The sequence below is a fragment of the Typopeltis vanoorti genome, chromosome 5 (genome assembly GCF_054136105.1).
Source record: "Typopeltis vanoorti isolate ZY-2024b chromosome 5, IOZ_Tvanoo_1.0, whole genome shotgun sequence".
In the NCBI taxonomy this organism is placed as follows: Eukaryota; Metazoa; Arthropoda; class Arachnida; order Uropygi; family Thelyphonidae; genus Typopeltis; species Typopeltis vanoorti.
The window spans coordinates 82646887-82669616 of NC_143553.1; the positions used below are offsets into that span (position 1 = coordinate 82646887).

General features: G+C 35.3%; 1 protein-coding gene across 1 annotated transcript in view; it reads right to left on the reverse strand.

Moving 5' to 3' along the window:
* The window catches only part of LOC150106600 (uncharacterized), a 468912-nt gene extending 451040 nt beyond the window's left edge, over positions 1–17872 (reverse strand). The window contains exon 1 of the mRNA XM_090393439.1: positions 17691–17872. Within this exon, the coding sequence (XP_090249565.1) occupies positions 17691–17872 (182 nt within the window). The remainder of the gene's footprint in view (positions 1–17690) is intronic.
* Positions 17873–22730: the final 4858 nt, after the last annotated feature.

A 22730-nucleotide genomic window follows, 5' to 3' on the forward strand; every position in this document is an offset into this window, starting at 1 on the left:
AAATGTATCGAATTGAACACTGCAAGGACCTCATTAAAACTGCTCGTAAGGACTCACACTTCCTAGAAACGGGCTCATACTCAAAAAAGTTTTGAGTATGAGCCCGAAACAGAGTGCTGAGTGGAGACCACCAGAAGAGAGGCATCCGAAAAAGGTCACTTGGAGAAGTCAAAAATAAAGACTGCTGATTTGTTTCTACGATTCCAAATCCACAAACGAATTCGTTCCGCCTGGCCAAACGGTCAATGGTGAGTTTTATCTCTAAGTTTTGAAGCGATTGATAGCGAGAATTCGTCGCGTACGGCATGAATATCGTGATGCAAGCAGCTGGTCCTGGTCACAATAATGCACCATCTTATCGTTCGAACATTGTGAGACAGTTTTTGAGCAAAAACCAAGTTTGTGTGTTGGATCACTCGCTATTCACTTGATTTAGCACCCTGCGACTTCTTTCTGGTGCAATATCGTGATGCAAGCAGCTGGTCACGATAACGCACCATCTTATCGTTCGAACATTGTGAGACAGTTTTTGAGCAAAAACCAAGTTTGTGTGTTGGATCACTCGCCGTATTCACTTGATTTAGCACCCTGCGACTTCTTTCTCTTCCCCCGACTTCATTTGCCGCTGAAAGAAAAGCGATACGACACCATTGAAAACATTCGAGCAGCAGTAGCCACAACAGTATCCCAAAAACTGATATAACAAACTAATTTAACGAATTAATTGAATCGTGCCAAACGCTGTATCGAAGTTGAGGGAGAGTATATTGATTGAAATAAATGATTTGAATAATTATAATTGACCTGTGTTTTATTTTCTTCAAAAGTTCAGTTTCTTTTTGGACAGCGTATGTAGTTAAGAGTTAAACAGCATCTTATGGATGTGAGGAAGCTACTAATATCACGTATTTATGCCAGAAGCTACTGAGTAAATGTTAGTTTACCCAGTAGTTATTACTGAGGATAAGGGTAGGTGAACTGAGAGTTATTACTGAGGATAAGGGTAGGTGAACTGAGATCTCTTTCGATAGAAAAAAGGCAAGACTGTGTTTTGGTGGCATTGCTCCATTTAAGGATAGCAAGTGAATCAATGTTTAAGCACTAGTTGTAGACGATCTTTTAGCCTGGGATGTCAGAGTACTGCATGGTTTGTCAAATGATAAGTGGAGAGTACTATCATCTGCAAAACTGGTAATGGGATTAGTTGTTATTGTATGTCATTTATATACAGGAGAAAGAGTAGGTGATAGGTAGAGCCTTGAGGCACCTCAGGATTGGTGGTGAAGCTCGAAGAGAGAGAGCCTTCTAGCATGCCCAGGGCCAACGCTACCATTTAGGCAAACTAGGCAACTTCCTAGGGTGCAAGCCATGAAGGGACAGAAAACTTCAAGCTATGCTTTATTCATACTTTACTAAAATATCACAATTAAATAGTGATATATGATTTAGGTATCGATTCTTTTTCCTTATCAGTCACACATCACACTATTTTACTATTTAACTCTTGGTTCTTTTTTGTTCCTTACCTAAATGATTTGAACTTACCGCTATTTAAAATTCAGTTAAGATAAATATTTTAAAACGTTAACATTTTAAAATATTAAATTTCGGTATTTTATAACTTTTTTTTGTAAATGAATTATAACAGAGAATTTTCAAATTAATTAAAAAAGAAAATAAAAAAGTCCTATTAATTTAACCTGAAAGACAATATTATTTTGTTTAATGTCAATTAGAAACATTTTAGTTTAAGAAATAAGGGGCACACTTGTAAACTTTGCCTAGGGTGCAAAATAACCTGGCACCGACAGTGAGCATGATTTACAGAGAACTTCTAGGATGAAAGCTGGCTACCAAATTACAGAGGGTGGCAGGAAGACCAAAGGATGGTAATTTGTTAAGCAGGCCATGATGCAAGACGTAGTCGAAAGCCATGGAAATGTCAAAAGGATCAGCACAAGTTTCTCCAAACCTTTCCATGCTCAGTGGTGCATGATGTAAGCTATGAGGTCAGCTGTGGATCTTGAGTGGCAGACTATATTGGTGGTCACTGATTAAGTAGTGGATCTCTCAGCAGTCGAGGTGTTGGCTATTGATGACTTTCTCCATTATCTTGGAGAGGACACAGCAATTGGTCAGTAGTTTGATGGTAGACTATCTCCCTTTTTTGAAACAGGATATGAGGCAGCTAGCACTTATTTTTATGTTTTTTGATGTCAGGAGATCAGCTTTATCTTTGGGTAAAGTAACATTGTGCCATCAGGATGAGAAAGATGAAAGTGCAGGTGAGAAGTAGTTGCATCCAATGGCCTTAGCAAGGGATTTTTTTTATTTGATTTTTTATGGCGCAAAGACTTCAAAGGTCATACTGCACCAGGAAACAGGTCGTAGTAGTACATATGATAATTGGTTAGTAGGACAATTGCAAACATATTTTCAGAATCTGCCCTTGGCGGTATTCAAGCCTGCAGCCTCTTCGTTAGAGAGCAGATATACTAATCACTCAGCCAACCAGGCTGGCCCTGATGACTGATTTGCATATGTTGCATGCTGTGCCATAGGCAGAGTATAAAATTGAAGTTCTTAAGGTGAACCACATGCGGTAAGTTGATTTTTGTCTTCGCCTACTTTGATACACTTTCTGTTGAACCAGGGCTTGGAAAGTGAATGAGGATTTTGATGATAATTTCTGTGACTTGTTTGCAGCAGATTTAATTGGATTTTTATGGCACAGAGACATTAAAGGTCATACTGTGCCAGGACACAGGTTACAGTAGTACATATGGTAAACAGTTAGTAGGACAATCACAAACAATCCATGACCTTGGCAGGATTCGAGCCCATAGCCTCTTGATTGAAAAGTGGATATGCTAACCACTAGGCCGACCAGGTCAGTATTTGCAGCAGATATTAGGGTTGGATGAGTACTTTTCCTTGGTCTGACTATTGCTTCTGCAATAGTCAGACCAAGGAAAAGAGGAGTAGAAATTCTGGAGGTTATCTAATTGGCACCTATGTAGTGTCAGAGGATGTGAGGTCAGGAGTGGTTGGAAAAAGGACATTCCGTGAGAAAGAAGACTTGTACAAGATTGTGTCTGAGTTGCAGAGAGGAGAGGTGACCTTCACTGTGTATCTGGAAGGAGAAATTCTTGTAAAAAAAGAGATCCAGAGTATTTGGAGAGAGTGAAGAGGATATTCAAATAGGTAGATGCACAATTTGTTCTATAAAAACATAACAATAAATGCTACAAAAACTGCATCTTAGTTAAAACTATCATTAAAAACTATATCTAACAAGTTATACAGTACTGCTAGTTATGAAACAATAAATCTTTTCCTCAGCTCATAGTAACAACTTTCTTCCAAGGGTGAAGTACACTTTTGAAAATATGTCCAAGTCAATCAAAGTAATAAGGTACCAGAACTACCCAGTGGAATATCTGTAGTGTTTTTAAATAACTACACACTGTAGTTATTTAAAATGTACAATGAGAATTACATTTCGTGCATGTTGGATAGCAGGGCAACAACAGAGCATTATGTCAAGTAACATGGTCCTCCCAAAATATATTTTAAACAAGGGGGGGGGGGAAAGAGAGAAAACAAAGTCCCTCAATTGACCTAAAGCATTTCTACTACCACTGCACACTGAGTTTCATAAAAAACTTGGTTAAAGAAACAGATGAAAATTAACTTGCACTCTAGCACCTAAATGCATGATTTCTGAAAATTTCAGAAACCAAACTTAAGGTCTATATATCAGTTAGACTTTTCTTTTTTAATACTTTTCTGATTAAAAAGTATTAAAGGATAAAAGTATTATCCTTTAATACTTTTTAATCAGAAAAGTATTAAAGGATAAAGAATGAAGAATTTCAAAACAGTCATGTTTTGTAGCTAAGAAGGCTGAAAATTTTTCAAAAGGTTTTTAGGGTAACAAAACCAAATCTAAACAATTATTTGATCAACTTACATAAAGTACCACAAAATAGTCACCATGATGTCATTAAAGATTCACTATATTCATTCACACTTAAAGACTTCTTTTTCCCCTGATGCAGTAAGTGACAAGCAGGATGAACAATTCCACAAGGACATCTTAGTAATGGAGGAACAATAATGGAGAACTACTCTAACCATTGTTCACACAATACCTATCATACTTCTCCAATTCATCCAATGATAGCACTAGCATCCTATTCCAACCATTCACCATCCTCTAAGCAAAAAATCTGGTCCTAACCCTTGCTAACCATACTCATAACATTTCCAGAGGCAACCCCTTGTTCTCTGCCTCCTTGTCATGTAATGAAGTGCTTGGTGTCAAGCCTATAAGATCCCTTTAATAAGTTATATGCTTTATCATGTCTCTTCTTATTCAACTATCAGTAAGATTTTGAAGTTCACAGACCTTCAATCTATTCTTGTAAGTAACATTCCAAAAACCTGCCACAATCTTGGTCAGTTACCTCTAGATCATCTCCACTACTTCATCTGCACAGAATCCAAGCAACCAGATTTGCATGCAGCAGTCTATATGTGGTCTTATTAATGCCTTATAAAGGGAAATAATAACCTCCTTATACTTGCTTGTTAGTGTGTTCTTCAACAGCCACATAATGTGATATACTGTTTTGGCCACCTTTGCAATATGTCCTCTAAACTTCACCTCCCTATCCACAATCACCCCAAAATCTCTGACCTCAATATTTCGGTATATGTATTCCCTGAAAAATAATAGTTATAAGTCATGTTAATGTTTTCCTGCATTTTGGTTCCATCAATACAATACCACAGCTTGCGATCTCTTCATTCCAAAATGCATGATAGTGCACTTGGCCATGTTAAACAAAACACCTAATTCCAAATCCATCAAATGCAAACTATCTGCCTTATACATGTCCTTCTGTCCAACAAACTCACTCCACACCTCCATAAAATCGACATCATACCTCCTGTACAACCTACAAATTGATTCATCCACAATTAGGACCCTTCTGTTCACTCCATTATACCATGGTTGCAGATTTGCAATCTTTACTCTCATTCTTTTTATTCACTTGTATCAGCAACTCCTTTATATCATCTTACATACCACATTTGTCATCTGCCATATCACATTACCAGTCAAAACATTCAACCCTTTCACTTTCTCTCTCTACAACCTTAATTTTTGTTCCAGAGAGACACTATTCTATTACACTCTCCTCAAGCACTCCTCTTATTATGGGATCTCTATACCTGCTCTCTTTCACTCTTTTATACTTTCAACCATTTTTATCTCATTCTATTCCTATCTTGCATTTTGTCCTGTGAAAGACTGTATAAATACTCTACCATTTCCATCTGGTAATTCTATTCATTTTCAACTATTTCATTCTTGATCACTTATACTCCATGCACTCTTACTTGCTTCCACTACTTTACTAACAAACAACCTCAGCAACATTAACCTTTGCTTTTTGTTGTTGTTGTTTTTCAAGTCTCCAATGTCATGTCTCTTATTCTTCCTGTGCTTCTGGTACTCACTATTAAAACACTTCACTCACACTCACACCCTTAAGTCTTTCACCATTTGCAACAAATACATCTTGTAAACACTACAGCAAACAAAATTCCACATGATTTGTCCACAATTGTTCTATTTTGCATCTACACCATAACAAACAATACATGCTTGTTATGGCACCGATGCAAATATTGGGTTCAAAAATATGCTGATGTTACTCATAAAAATAGTAATCCACTAAAAAGCTATTATTATTATAAGAAACTACCAGGGAGTCAGGAACACATTGAAATCCAATTTGTGTGTGAATTTTATGATTGTAACTAACAGAAATAACCTTTAAAACATGTTAATTTATTACTGCATACACTTACTGTAACCAAGTAAAGCAAGAAGATGGGCTATTATTATTATAAGAAACTACCAGGGAGTCAGGAACATTGAAATCCAATTTGTGTGTGAATTTTATGATTGTAACTAACAGATATAACCTTTAAAACATGTTAATTTATTACTGCATACACTTATTGTAACCAAGTAAGCAAGAGGATGGGATTAATGGGTGAAGAGATTAAATCCAACTTGCATAAAATTTAAGTTATGCAAAGTTTGTGGAACATTAACTCTTATGCAAGTCAGGGTCTGCCTGTACTTGCATTTGTTCACATTAAATTTTAAACCCTGCTTCCTGTCAACTTTTCGATGGTTAAAGTTGAGGATATGATTATAATAAACAACAAGAGCTCAAATATCACTGGTACCCTTTAGAAGTATCATTGGTACTCATATCTAAAGGCTCATATCACTACTTCCTGTCATCTAGCTGTAACCTTTACAACCCCATCATCACCCATTTTGTATATTTTATTGGCAAGTTATTAGAACACTACTGAAAGCTTTCTTAAATCCAAATAATCATATCACAGTCAAATAAATCACATGGGGAGAAATAGATAATTATAGGTAATCATAAATAGATGATTATACATAGTCATATATTTCCCTTGTGACATCTTCATAATTTTCTTCAACATAATCATGATGTTATCCTTAAAACAAATTTGTTTTAAGGATATCCTGGATCCGAATTAATTTTTCCATTCCTTTATCTATCACACTAAAAATCTGCTGTACAATTATTCCCCTCTGTGATGAGTACCTTGTTATGAATTGGAATAACTCCTATGAACTTCCAATTAGAAGGTAATATTCCTATCTGAGCAATTCACTGAAGGTGATCAAAAGCAGATTCATTAACCATATACAACTGCTTATCAAAGGAACTATGTCATCCATAACTCAAATCTTACAAAATTATTTAAGATATCAATGATATTATTTCTGGAAAAATTTCCATGTTACTCCTCTAAATAAATATTAATTTTTATGGCTATTTCTGCCTATTTTTGTTTAGGAGTATCCTTTTTTTTATAATGTCATTGGCTTTTTACTCAATTTTAGGGCATTACTGATGTTGTTTTAAAGACAGATACATGAAGAATATATGGAAAGAATAATTTTGGACATACCTTTTGTAGGATATTCCTGGTTGTCTTCTTATTGAGCAGAATCTGGCATATTGTGATATACATTTGTATTAGTGAAATGGGGGGATGGAAATATGGAGATTGATGTGGAAGAATTGCAGGTGAGGCAAAAGGTATGTGAATTTCAAAATCCAGGTTTTAGAGGAGGGGTGAGAATTCTTTGAGAAGAAGGTGAAAGATAGAAATTTTTGGGAAAAGGAGAAGGATAGAATATAATGGAACAAGATTAGGGATGGGAGTAACAGTGTGTCGTCTTCGGAGCTAGTAGGAAAAGTGGAGGCTATGTCATGTCGGCTTGGTGTTTTGCCTTGGGTGTATCTGTGTTGTTTTCTATTGGTCAGAGTCGTAACCTAATTTTAACGTTTTGGAGTTTCCAACTCTCGGAAATTATATAGGGGTGGTGAACGTTTATCGAATTTCTGTCACATTTTATGGCTATCATTTTCTGATATTCTAAGTATTGTTTCGTTTTCCTGTATGTCTATTATTATGGCTTTGTCAATTTGTGGAGTATGCTTCTATTCAAGAGTGTGGACTGCTATTCCTGTTTTTCCAGTATTTTGTATTTCTTTTGGTTATTACGTTTCTTAATGATTAAATGTTCTGGAATTGGAATGTTTCAGTTACAGAAATGTTCTTGTAGTGTCTTGTTCCATAAAGATCTGATCAAGAAACCTGTGTAGGTGTCATCACAGTCTTGTTGGCAAGGAAATTTATAAACTACATTGTGGTGTTCTAGTATGTGTGAGATTTTGCAGGTTTTAGAAATATTTTGGTGTGTTTAAAAATGTATTTGTAGGCTTTGTATGTGTTTTGGATGTATGGCAGTTTGAAGGTTTTTTTGTGTTGGGAAGCTTGTTTTGGTTGTTGGATTGTTTTAGTGGGTTTTTGCTGTTTTGTTGGCATAATTTCTTAGCTGTGTTGTGTTTGGTTTTTAAAAATCTGCATTAATTTCTTTATTTCTCAGTTGAGATAATTATGTATAGTCAAAAACTTGTATGCATTTATAAATTGAGGAAGACTGATTTTTTGATAGAATAAGGATGGTATGAGTTAAAGAGGAGGTAATTTCCAATATGTGTGGGTTTGTGGAATATTTTTTGGCTATTTTGTTATTTGTTCTAATTAATGTCAGGTTTAGGAAATGTATGGATTTTTCATGTTCTGTTTCTATAGTGAATTTTAGTCTGTTGCTGGAGTCGTTAAGGGATGCTTGTAATTGTAAAGTGGTGATGCATGTTGATTCTCCAATGCATAGAATATTGTCCACATATCGACCATAAAAGTTGATGGGGGGGGAAAGTGAATGAGTAGGTGTGATTCTATATGTGATATAAATAATTCAGCTAGTTGTCTGCAAATATTTTGGCCCATAGGGAGTAAGAAAATTTGGATATAGATGTTATTGTTAAATTTAAAGAAGTTAGCTGAGATTATTAGTTTTATCAGGTTTATATCACTGGGTGCTAATTTTGTTCATGATCATATGGTGTGGTCTTCTGTGAGTAGCGTATATATACGATGTCTGAAGTTCTGGGGACATCTATATCAGGTCTTTATGGGCAAGACTACAGGAACACTTATGTGACTGCAACATACCAATTCCGGAACATTTAAACAATAAGAAATGTAATAACCAAAAGAAAAACAGAATACAAAATACAGGAAAAACAGGAATAGCAGTCCACGCTCTTGAACAGAAGCATATCCCATAAATCAACAAAGCCATAATAATAGGCATACAGGAAAATGAAACAATGATTAAATATCGGAAATTATACCTATAAAATGTGACAAAAACTCAATAATGTTCACAACCCTATATAATCTCCAAGAGTTGGAAGCTCCAAAACATAAAAATTAAGTCACAACTCCAACCAATAGAAAACAACACAGATACACCCAAGACAAAAACACCAAGCCGACATGACATAGCTTCCACTTTTCCCATGAGCTTCGAAGATGACACACTGCTAAAATAGCTCACACCCTGTTACTCCCACCCCTAATCTTGTTCCATCATATTCTATCCTTCTCCTTTCCCCAAAAATTTCTATCTTTCACCTTCTTCCCAAAGAATTCTCAGCCCACCCTTAAAACCCAGTTGAAATTCACATACCTCTTGCCTCACCTGCAATTCTCTGACATCTTATCTCCACATGTTCAAATGAAAAACAACCCTCCCCTCATTTCAGTTGTAATTCAGTAGTAATACAAATGTATATCGCCATACGCTTGATGCTACTCAATAAGAAGACAACCAGGAATATTATATTATTATTATTTTATTATTCGACACCTCCAGGGAGTCCAAAGACTCATCGAGGGAGGATACCTACTCTACAACTCTCCATCTCCACCACTCAACCGCATCATCTACACCAACGCCATCTACTGTCCATCACCCCCCCTAGTATTTTCACAGACAATCACAAACCTTCTTTCCAAAGAATTCTCAGGCCACCCTTAAACCCAGTTGAAATTCACATACCTCTTGCCTCACCCGCAATTCTCTGACATCTTATCTCCACATGTTCAAAAGAAAAACAACCCTCCCCTCATTTCAGTCGTAATTCAGTAGTAATACAAATGTATATCACCATACACCTGATGCTACTCAATAAGAAGACAACCAGGAATATTATATTATTATTATTCGACACCTCCAGGGAGTCCAAAGACTCATCGAGGGAGGATACCTACTCTACAACTCTCCATCTCCACCACTCAACCTCATCCACCAACCACATCATCTACACCAACGCCATCTACTGTCCCCCTCCCCCTAGTATTTTCACAGAAATCACAAACATCTATGCCCACAGCAGGATTCAAACCTGCAGCCTTTTGGCTGGAGAGCAGATACGCTAACCACTCAGCCAACCAGGCTGGCATAACATCCTACAAAAGGTATGTCCAAAATTATTCTTCTCATATATTCTTCATGTATCTGTCTTTAAAACATCGGTAATGACCTAAAAATTTATACAAAGCCAATGACATTATAAAAAAAGGGGTACTCCTAAACAAAAATAGCCATAACAATTAATAAGATATCAATGGTTTCCTCTTCTTGTAATCATGTTATTAGGTAATCTTGCCTCTCAAGCAGTATTTCAACTTTAACTTTCAACTTTGCTAGTGTGTGTGTTAACAGCATTAACACACACACTAGCAAAATGCTTATTAAATTCTTTGTTAATTCTAGATAGTAAATTCAAAATCATTCTCAAGGAACTGGCAATGGTTGATTAGATTCTTTTCTACATATCTATAAACCCTCTTTCGAATAAATTCTTAACATTCCTAACTGGCTGCAGTTCAAATTTTGTTTTACAATCTTTAACATGCAATATTAGATATGAAAGGTCTGTTGGAAGAAGCGAGAAAGAAATGTGAGAGAGTAAAAATTGTAGGATTACTACCCAAATATGATAGTACTGAGTTAAGGAGGGGCGATGATAGCAAATGATTTCATGCGCAGGCTGTGTAGAAGATATGGACGAGTTTTTCGATGTGTGGGGTGTGTTTGATGGCAGAAAAGACTTGTATAAGAAGGATGGCCTGTACTTGAATTCATTTGGCATCAGAAGCCTGGAGAAATTACTTCTTGGTATGAGCCCTAATTCAGAGAGTCAGGGAAACTAGATCATCAAGGGAGGAATGGGAACAATGTTTGTGAATGTGGTATGGACGGCATGCAAACGTGATAAAGATATGAATATTTTCAAGCATGGTTATGTATGTGACGAAGGGGTGGAAAAATATGCTTTGAGTTCTGACCTTTTTTTAAGTATGTCTAGGGAGGGAAAAGAGAGAATTCTAGAACAAGACCAAATAGATTGCATATCTAATTATAAGAATAGGCTATGTGGTAATTTATTATGTCTATTCACAAATGCCAAGAGCATTAGAAACAAAGGGGGTTGAGTTCGTTGCTTTATTGAATACAATGTGGCCTAAGATTGTTGGCATTAGTCAAACCTGACTATCAGAATCAGATGTGGTAAGTGGGATCAAGTGTAATGGGTATACTATTTTTAGGAATGACAGCAGAGATAGGAAAGGAGGAGGAGTGCTACTAATGATATCACATGACTTAAGTCCAGTTAGGGTAGAAACACAAGAAAACAATGATAGTAACAATGTCCCATGTAGCAGTGAGTTTGAGTCTATCTGGTGTAAAGTGGAAGTTAACAAAATGAAATATATGGTGGAGTGTTGCTACAGACTTGGCGGCTCAGTTGCAGGTGACGAAGAAATGTATCACCAATTTAGCCTTATGAATACCAAACAAATGATCATTATGGGTGACTTTAATTTTCCTAACATTGATTGGGTAGAAGAGAAATCTCATGATAAGAAAGAAGAGGAATTTATTGAATTGTTGCAAGACAACTTTCTCAAGCAGCATATGAAAGAAGGAACTCGAGGTCAAAGAGTATGATTTGCTCGTTGCATCAGAAAGGGGGTCCCTGTCAAGAATATGGCTATTTTACCAATTGGTGACAGTGATCATGCTGTACTTTCTTGGGAATATCTAACTGTATTGATGCTCTGATTAAAACAGGTGACATGCTGGACTACCAAGCTGGAATTTATGATCAACTTAGGAGAATACTATCTTTGGTCCCATGGTATCAGTTATTGAATGGGAAAAATGTCAGCAATGCATGGGAATCTTTGAAAAAAGTGCTTAAATGAGGCAGTATCTGAATTATCCCTAGTGTTTGAAGAATAAATAGGTTGGGAGTGAAATGAATGTGCAACTTTATTAACCCTTTAACTGCTGACTTTATATTCTATTGACATTGTTCCATGTGCTGAATTAATTTTACCAAAAATTTATAAATAAAATCAATTAAAATTCTTACTGAAGTAAAAAGTCCGGACAGCATCATGCATTCTCAAGAATGCATGATGCTGTCCGGACTTTTTGATATACACTTGTTCACTCGCAAAAATGGCAATAATAGTGTTTTATAAAATTTGCATAATTAAGGGGTGTCCACTTGATTATGCAAATTACACAAATTAATTTATGTAGAATCACCAGGATCTTCTTCATCTGAAGTACACAATTCACTTAACTCAGACAATTCTTCTCCCGACTCATTTGTTGTTAACAATTCATCAATTTGATCATCAGTAAGATAACATGGATATTTACTGGTAGAAGCCATATTATGATATCCCGGAAATCCCCGCAGTCACGTGGTTTACGCATCGTGCTGCATATTATTATTATTCATGACACCTCCAAAGAGTCCGAAGACTCATCGCGAGAGGACACCTACTGTACAACTCTCAGTCTCCACCCGAACCTCTACTACCAATCATCCACATTAATGCCATCCACCACCCTCCACCACAACTAGTATTTTTTGTCGGTAAATTGTGTGTGTTCTAAAAGGCTGATTTGTCTGGATGCAGGACTGAAAAACCCAAGTTTCTGGGAGAAAAAATCCTGCTACCTCCGTATGAGATCGGCTAACTCGCCTTCGATTGAAAAAGTCCATATATAATCGTAACAAGGTCGCTTTTTTTTTCCGCACTCCAATTAACTCAACCGTAGCAGTTAATGGGGTAAGCAAGAGATCCACAAGAAGATGATGTGGAAAGAATATCGTGAGAATAAGAGTGAGAAGAGTTATGAAATATATAACGATCAGACCAGAAAAGTAACGAGTATTGTGAAGAAAACTAAATCGGAGTATGAAAAGAAATTGGCCATGAAAGCTAAAAGCAATCCAAAAGAATTTTATCGTTAGGCTGCAAGCAGAAGAAAGAATGAATGTGTAAGAATAACTTTATTGAATACAGATGGTACTCGAGTGTCGGAAGCTAATGAGATTGTTCAGGTAATGAGTACTCACTCTGCTAAGATATATCAACCATGTGCATGTAACATGGTGCACAGTGCTACTGTTACATTAAATGAAGAGTTAGAGGTTCATGAAAACAAGGTTGAAGAGCTGTTGCATAACCTGGATAAGAATTTGTCTATAGGGATAGATGGAATATTAGTCCATTTGCTAAAGGAATGTTCAGCCAAATTAGCCATGCCTCTCACATGTTTGTATAACTTGAGTCTCAACTTAGGAATGGAAGAAATGTATGATGGTTCTATTGTACAAGGATGGTACAAAAACTGATGTGTCTGTGGGAATGAAGATTTTAGAGAAGTTGGCAAGCACTCGCATACAGAAATGGGTAGAAAAACATGCTATACTCTGCAAGGAACAACATGAGTTTACTAAAGAAAGTCATGTTTTAGCAATTTGCTCATATTTTATAACAATGTTACTGCCAAGTTGGATAAAGGGAATGGATACACTACAGTAATGTTGGATTTTTCTAAGGCATTTGATAGGATACCACACGAAAGGCTGTTGCATAAACTATAGAATATGGAATTGGAATATAAACTCTTGACTTGAATCAGGAGATAGTTGATAGACGGATATCAAAAAGTGGTATACAGTGGGTGTGAACCTTCACACCCACTGTATACCATAATAAGGTGATCACCTTAAGTGATCAGTGGTGATCCTTCGGCCATTATTGTTCAATCTATACATTAATGACATCAGGCAGGATCTGACATCAGATGTGCAATTGTTGTTTGCTGATGATGCGAAGATAGGCATGGAAATCAGGTATGATACTGATATTCAGCAATTACAAAATGATTTGACATTTGGGCAAACAAAAATGGCTGTCAGTTTAATGTTAGTAAGTGTAAAGTTATGCACTATGGTGTGATTAGAGTTCCAGCTGTATATTATATTAGTGGGGTTATACTACAAGAAACTGAAGAGGCAGGGGATCCTGGCATATTGGTGGATAGCAATATAAAGTTCAAAGGTCACATAGCGAAAGTCGCAAATACAACTCAGAGGATAATTGCGATGTTGTAGTGAACCTTGACATCTAAGGATAAGGAAGTCATTTTGCCTCTTTATAAGTCCTTGATAAGACTACATTTGGATTAGTGTGCACAGATTTGATCTTCTCGGTTCCAGTGGGATAAAGAAGCTGCGGAAAGGGTGCAAAGAAGAGTTACAAAGATTATATCCGGATTATGGGATTTAGATTATGAGGACAGATTGTGAGTAGGTGGATTGCAGACTGGTAATAGGAGAAAGAGGGGTGATATGATATGATAGTGGTCTATAAACTTTTGAATAATTTGCCTTTAGGGGAAGTGAGTGCATCTAGTGTGAATGAATTTAAGGGAAGGTATGATAGCTGGTTTGGATGATTTATAGCCTCTCTCGATGAGTCCTTGACTCCCTGGAGGTCTCAGATAATAGTAATAATATATCTACTAGGATGTTATAGCTTGGAAATGTAAAGGATATATGATCACAAAACTTTCAGACAAATGTGCATGCAAGTAAAAAAGAAAGTGATACCAAATGGATATTTAATTCTAGAAAAATGGACTGTAGGAAGGAGATAGTATAGAAAGGCAAAAAGATTGAAACTAGAGGTCTACCTTGGGCAATGAAGTTTCAGTATTGAACTTGAAGACTCCCAGTATGTAGAAGTGAATGAGGTTAAAATACCTAATATGTACTGGAATAATTAAAATATGTACTGGAATAATTAAGCACTTTGTCAGTGTATTTCACTCTGGTGTGCATAATGCAGCAACACCCAAAATGGAGGAAAATGAGATGAGAAGTGAATGAACCATACTGAGTGGACTAAATATTAATAAAACTATGGGATTGAATAACATATCACCATATATTTTTAGGGAATGCGCAAAAGAGACAACTATGCCCTTGGCCTAGATGTTCAATAAGAGTTGAAATGGGGAAGTCTCAAAGGAGTAGAAAGAGGATGAAATAATTGAAAGTTTTTCCACTTCGTTATACTATAAATTAAAGATACCAAGAAATTATATTCTTAATTTCATCCTTTATCCAAGTGTAAGCAAACAAAGTTTCCACGTGAAGTCACTTCATGACTGGGATACTTATATATAGAAGCTAATGACATCTAGCTCTAGCTCCCACTGATGAGACCTCAACAAAGGTCAAAACTGATCTGGGTAGTGGCCATTCCCATAATGCATAGCACTATACATGTCCATAAGGATATGTGCATTGCATTATGGAATACTAAGCAATACTAAATTTGCATGTGAAGTACCTTCACAACTAGGATACTTGTATATAGAGACTTGACGTCACAACCATTGCTTTAGTACCAATAATGTACAGTACTTCCCTTTAGGCATGTAGAGCTTCCAACTCTCAATATCTCTCATATCCAGATTCCCATTAATAATACTTTATATCCTTATGTAACCAGCCATAATATTACAGCTCTTTCCTTCAGAATTGCAACACATTCCCACCTCTCAAAAGTATAAGCTCAATGCTTATTAAGTTCCACAAGCCTTGAGCTCTCTCCCCTCTGCACGAGAATTCAATGTATCATCATATTCATAGTCTAAGCATCCCTGATAAGCAAGTAGTAACATGCTTCTCCCCCCCCCCCCCCCCCACATATACACACACACACTCACTCAAAGCTTTTATAGCTCAGCCAGCATTAACAAAGACTGATGGCTAAAAAGCTCTAAGTTGCAATTCTGTCTAAGATGAAGAAAACCTTCATAAGGGCTTTGCAAATAATGTTGGATTTTTCTAAGGTATTTGATAGGATACCACACGAAAGGCTGTTAATGTAGGCATTCCACTTCCTGGAAATTTAGGTTTTTCTTCCTGCAAAATAGGCAAGAGAGCCAGAAAAACACACACAATTAAGAAATATAAAAAAGGGGTGATATGATAGAGACATTGAAGTTGATTAAAGGCTTTTACTAGATTAATTAATACAGAAGGAATTATAAAAAGTTGCTGAATGTTTTTTCACTTGGCTATACTATAAATTAAAGATGCCAAAAAATTATATTCTTGGTTTAATCCTTTATCCAAGTGTAAGCAAACAAAGCATTCCATAATGCAATAATATGGAAATATATGGCCTTTGCATTATTTCAACCTTGGGATCTCTTCTGGGTCTAGCTTCTACTGATGAGACCTTAGACAGATTTAAAGTGGTGTGGGTAGTGGCCCTTCCCATAATGCATAGTATCATACATATCCGAAAGAGAGTGCTTTGCATAATAGGATACTAAGGCAATTGGTGTAAAGTCATTAGCCCAATTATGAAGATACTCCACGCACATACTTTGTTTGCTTACACTTGGATAAAGGATTAAACCAAGAATATAATTTCTTGCCATCTTTAATTTTTGAATTATAAAAAGGGAGTGGATGGTAAGATGGGCAGAATGAGAAGCCATCCCTGAAGTTGTGTAAAAGATATGATAAGTGTGAGAAATAGATTCTTTACGTGGGGAAGTGGAATGCATTACCAGTGTGTGTGTTGTAAATGCAGGGAGCATAAATATTTCAAGGGTTCAATATGATAGGCATGTTGGTGGTTGAGTGGGTCTCCCAAGATAGCCTATTGACTACATGGAGGTTACTGTAATAATAATAATAATATACTGACCTAATATAACTAAGGCTGTGAGGTTTATTATTTTACAATTATGAATGAAACCATTAAAAAACGTTTTATGAATTTTAAGACATTTAATTCATTCATGAAACATATTTCTTGTTATTAACAAGAAGCTTCCTTTGGTTTTGTTGTTTATAGCCTTGTTCAGCAAATTTAAAGGAATACATACTTGATCTGGTTGATCGATTTAAAGAAATACATGCTAAGAAGTTGTTGATCAACAGATAAAGGAGGATATGATAGAGACATTTAAGTTGCTTAGGGGAGTTTATGGGATTAATGTGGAGGAAATAATTCAGTACATGAATAATGTGACAAAAACTAGAGGTCATCCATGAAAACTGAGTAAGAGTGTGTGATTGACAAGGGAGTGAGGACTAGATTTTTTGCTTGGAGAACGGTGAACGTGTGGAAGAGATTACAAGAAAATAATATTAATAATACAAGAAATTATATTCTTGGTTTAATCCATTATCCAAGTGTAAGCAAAAAAAGTTTGTGCATGAAGTATCTTCACAACTGAGTTGTTGTATATAGGGGCTAACGACTTCACATCAATTGCCTCAGTTGTGTGTACTTTGATTTAAAGACAAAATTTGGTAGGTATTGATAGGTGATGTTTTTGAAACGGCCTCCCGCGATGAATCTATGGACTCCATGGAAGTGCCCATATGTAATAATAATCTACAAGCATGTGGCATAACTGTTTATATATCTCTCAATACCCACCAATAACATTACTGAAAATGAATATCACATTTTCATGATATTTCATGAAGATACTTTCATGCCTCTTCTGTGCAAAAGAATTCAGTACTATTGATTTTCTGGTATATATCAATATAACGAAATTCTGGATTTCTTCATATATTTTCAATAGTAAATATATCCGTATTACAAGGGCCTAACAAAACAAGAAATTATTCAAATTAACTTTTTTTCTTTTTCAAAGGACAACTTCAAAATATGTCACTTTTGAGATCAACATCGTAAGCAGCATAAAACGAAATAAAATATAAACAAATAACCTTTCAGCATTTACATAACTTGATATATGTTGATAAACTTAAAGCGCTTATACTTACAATATTTCGACCCAAACAGGTAAATCTTGTGGAATTTCACTTAAACCTCTTTCACTACAATCGACGAAAGATCCTAAGCAAGAACACCTCATTGGACACAACATATTCCTAAGAGAATTTCCAGAAAGAAATGTTGCAAAAGCAACCCACATCGTTGTCAACATAGCAGTGGGTGACGCCATGTTATTACGATGGGTTTACTGAAAGAAGCAGCTTCCTTAGCTTCTGGTTCATGAATTGCACCTTCTCCACCTTTCTCGCAGATATTTCAAATCCATTGTTAGTCATCACATATTAACAAATGAATGACATTAAATTTTTAAGAATTTCTGCACTTCAATAATAACTATACGCCAATCAATAAACACCCATGTCTATGCACCCAACTTACTCCTATGAACGCGAGTGCACTTTGCCTATGTGTTGGCTTCCATTGGTTTCGGATGTCATGTGACAAAACTTGTTTTTTTTTTTTTTAACTCAAGGTCACGTCGCATATTATACACAACTAGCGTGTAAAAGTGGGATAAATATTACGAATTTGATCAATTTAAATTAATGTTATAAAAGAGGTAAACAGTGGAAAGATGGAATTAAAACACAGCATCCAAATTATACAGAAAAAAAATGCCAAATTCGAAATTTTATGACAAACTATTATTCCATGAAATAAATACAAAATTATCAAATAAAAAATTTCTACGAGAAAAGTAGAAATAAATAGAAAATGAAAAAAAAAAAAAAAAAAAACTCGATGCCAGCGGCCCAAAGAAAATGGAAAAAAACACAACAAATTTTCCAAAAATCTTTTCCTAATTAATTTTTTTTTTAAAATCTATATTGTGTCGCTTCTATTTCTATAGTATACTTATGAATTAGCGATTATTACAGATGCTCTGTGTATTCTCAAATCGTGTACTTAATCGCCCCCCCCCCAAGATTAAATCCTGAGTGCGCTACTGCTCAGTGCAGATTAGAAAAATAAGTAATAGAATAAGCGTTTCGAGCCGGAAGAACAATGAAACGTGCTCCCTTCAAGAAAAAACAGATGATGATTTTTTGCAACTAAAGGTTTGTTATGCGGGCACATAGGGAGAAAGAAGGAGTCTTTCTTTCCAAAGCAGGCAAATCGGTCTGAGAACAGGCACCGAACAAATATAACACACACTTAATATGTGAGGTTCGACGATGTAGTAATAAATAAAAGTGCCGGAGTGCTAGATATTTTCCCCTCGCTAACTCTTTTCCCATTCGTTGGCTATTTATAAAATCGTAAAACAATGCATGCATAAATTTCATAATAATAATTTAGATAATATTTTAACAATTATTAACAATATGCTACAAAACTCAAATTTTACATATTTAAATTATTTAATTTACATTTTTAATTCTTTAATTTATGAAAAAAGTCAATATAATTTTTAAATAATTTTAAAAAATCCAAGATTAATTCGCTTTTCATGAATTTTAAGATTGTTTAATTCATTCATGGAACAAATTTCATGTTAACCTTAATGCCGGGAAATTTACCCATTTTTGCTAAAGAAAATACAAATATTAATTTTAAAGAAATCCGAATAAGAAAATATATACCGAAGCGCCGACCTATAACACATCAGTGGCATGTGTGGGATTGGCATAAGTTTTCCTGTTTTGCGGGATAATAATAATAATTTATTTATTTATTTACATGCATACATATTGTTTTATTGATTTCTAAAATATTTACACAATTACAATAATCATCTTTAGTGACATTCCTACTTGTAATTTTTACCAAATTCAGCACTAAGCTGCATATGTGATTCATTTTCTACATTGCATTTCAATTAAAATTTTGATAATAATACTTTTTTGCATCATATATTTACACGTATTGTAAATATAGATATAGTTACAGCACCCATTCTTCTAATATTAACAGTGAAGATTACACGGAATTTTTGAATAATGGATAATAATAATAATAATAATAATAATAATTAATTGATAATATCTCAGATAAATTATATTCATATATTATAGCAATAATAATAATTTATATATATATATTTTAACTGTAATAACATTTTATTTATCATCATACAGAGTATTTACTTATATACAATAAAGTATACTATTACATTTTCAGTTCAATACAAATATAGAGTACAGTGATTTTTTTTAAATATAAATGTACATAATTTTTTTTCAATATCAATATCATAGCTTATTATTATACAGCCTATTTACATATACACACTTTTTTTTTTAAATATCGGTATCTTCATTATTGTTATACACTTTACTGACTGTTTTGTTACATAATCTGCATTCTTTGATTATAAGGATTACGTGTAGATGTGTGAGGCGATTTTAATTCCACCTACTTCGAAGCTTGGGTTAGCTTTTATGAAGAGAGTGGGATTTAGCCTTCACTATTTATGTTGTTGTTACTGTTTATGTATGGGATGTAGGCATTGGATGCTGGTGACTTGTGATGTGTATATTGGTGTTAATGGTATATTAACTTTGTTGATATATTTTCCAGAGTTCGTGTTTTAATGTTCTTTTAACACGTTCATTGCCAATCACGCGATATAATGTTGCGAGTTCTCACCGAACGGCCGATCACGCCTTATCGCATAGACGTCGCTAACTAAATAAAAAAATAAAAAAAATTGGCCACCACACGAAATTCCAATTTTCAGCTTGGCAATGAACGCGTTAATAATAATAATAATAATAACAATAATAATAATAATAAAGTTTTACAGGAGGAGTAATCCTATTACCCCCCCCCCACCTCATGAGACCAGCTAACACCGTGAGTCGGTAGGGAATAGTTTACAAGGAGAAAATTCTCTCTAGAAACCAATGTAATGCTATAAATAGATATTGCTCTGTCTGTTCATCTTCGGATTCTGGGAGAATATATATATATAAGTTTTGTGTTATTTCTTACTCACCTGAAGTCGCGACACCGATGAAACTAGTCGTGATTTATTAAAGTTTTTTGTGTTATACTTTCTCTGGTTCTAGTCAGTTAAATATTAATTTTATAAATGTATACATCCCGAGTCAATCCTAATAACAATATATATATATATTATATTATATTATACATATCATGTATATATATGTGATATGTATAATCCTCAAGGGCTCACTCTAGTGAGTAAGGGCATGGCGAACCCGAGGCACCTGAAGCTGGACCACGCCTTACTTCATGTAATATACACCTGTATACGCCTGTTATATTATCTGTAGACTGGTCCCTACTCTTCTTTCCCTCTGCATTTCTTTTCACCTTGCTCCTTCCTCCCAATGCTATTAGAGTATTCGAGGGCTAGGGGTGAGTCTGTCCTATTTACCTATATTTTTTTTATCTCATGCACCTGCCCACCCCCAGTTAAAAATGGTGAAGACAAATCAGAACTCTATACCGCATCGGTCGTCGCGCGGGTTACCAAGGACCGCACTGGATGTTAGGCTTCCTGAACAGCCAGTGACAATTGGGCTACAGGAGCAAGATCCACAGAACTCGAAAGTAATTACTAGGAAAAAGTAGAGCATGGCTGAAAATCGACAAGTAATGCAGTGCTTCTACAATTCAAAACTGTCAGTTAAGGGATTTCAGAAACGAATGTTCCAACTTTGACTTGAACAACACCCAAATTCTGAAATTTCATTCGAAAGGCTGATGCAGCAACGCAGCTTCATTATCAAACGCAAGGTATTTAGTGAACTTGAGCTGGAAGCACTGAAACCTCAAGCTGTAAAAGGAAACCGTACTGACCACTGAAGTGACCAAGTATATGAATGGAGCAGAACCAGATTCCAACGTGCAGAATGCTGAAAATTTTGAAAAGATACAAACAGTTGAAAGGAAGCTATCAGATAAGGAACAAGAACTCGCAAGAAAAATAATCGAGCAAATGAACAGCAACCAGGAACGAGTTAGGCTTCCAGTATTGAGACAAGTACCTCAACATAAACTGAAGGAACTCCTACAAGAGGCCAATAAAGCGCAAGGGATATTCCTACTGGAACTATTGGGGAAACGAATCAACTTATGTACTCAATAGCCTACGTCGTAACATCTGAATTAGGATATAAGATTAGTGAACTCAAAAGCAGTAAGGCTCAGGAACCAAAATGGAAGCATCGACTGGAGAATAAAATTCTTAAACTCAAAGCAGACTTGAGCAATTTGAAAAACCTTAAGGAAAAGAAGCTGAAAAACACAAAAATCCGAAATAACCTCATAAAGAGATATAATACTAGAACACAACCTATTGATGAAGTATTAGAGGAAGTGAAGCAAAAAATAGTTGCAGCTGCAGCTAAAATAAGAAGAAGATACAGTGCACGCATTGAACGGTACAAGCAAAATTCGATGTTTCGCGCAAATCAGCACCAGTTTTATAAGAAAATTGATTGCTGCAGGAATGATAACCTTAAAGAAAATATAAATATAAATACCAGAGACAAAGAAAATACACTTAAGTTTTGGAAAAACCTATGGGACAACCCTAAGAGGCACAATAACAACGCAAAGTGGATTGAACAAATTACGAACGAATCTGAAGAACGAAAAATGGACCAACTGAAAATAACAACTGAAATGGTTCAAAAGCAAGCTAAAAAAATAAAAAATTGGTCAACACCCAGGAAGGATGAATTACATGGCTACTGGTTGAAATATCTAACAGGCTTACACGAAAGACTTGCTAACCAATTTTATGATGTTTTAGAAGGAAAAGGCAAAGAAGAGTGGCTCACAGCAGGGAAAACGTTTTGATCACAAAGGATGAAGAAAAACGTCCAAACCCAGAAAACTTCCGACCAATAAACTGCCTGCCAACAACTTTTAAGCTACTCACAGGCATACTAGCTGATAAAATACACAGCTATCTTAAAGCAAATTCTCTTTTCCCAATTTCCCAATTGAACAAAAAGGTAACAGCAAAAAACTCAAGAGGCACAAAAGAACAATTGCTGATTGATAAAATGATTCTTTAAAATTGCAAACGTAGAAAAACCAACCTTCATATG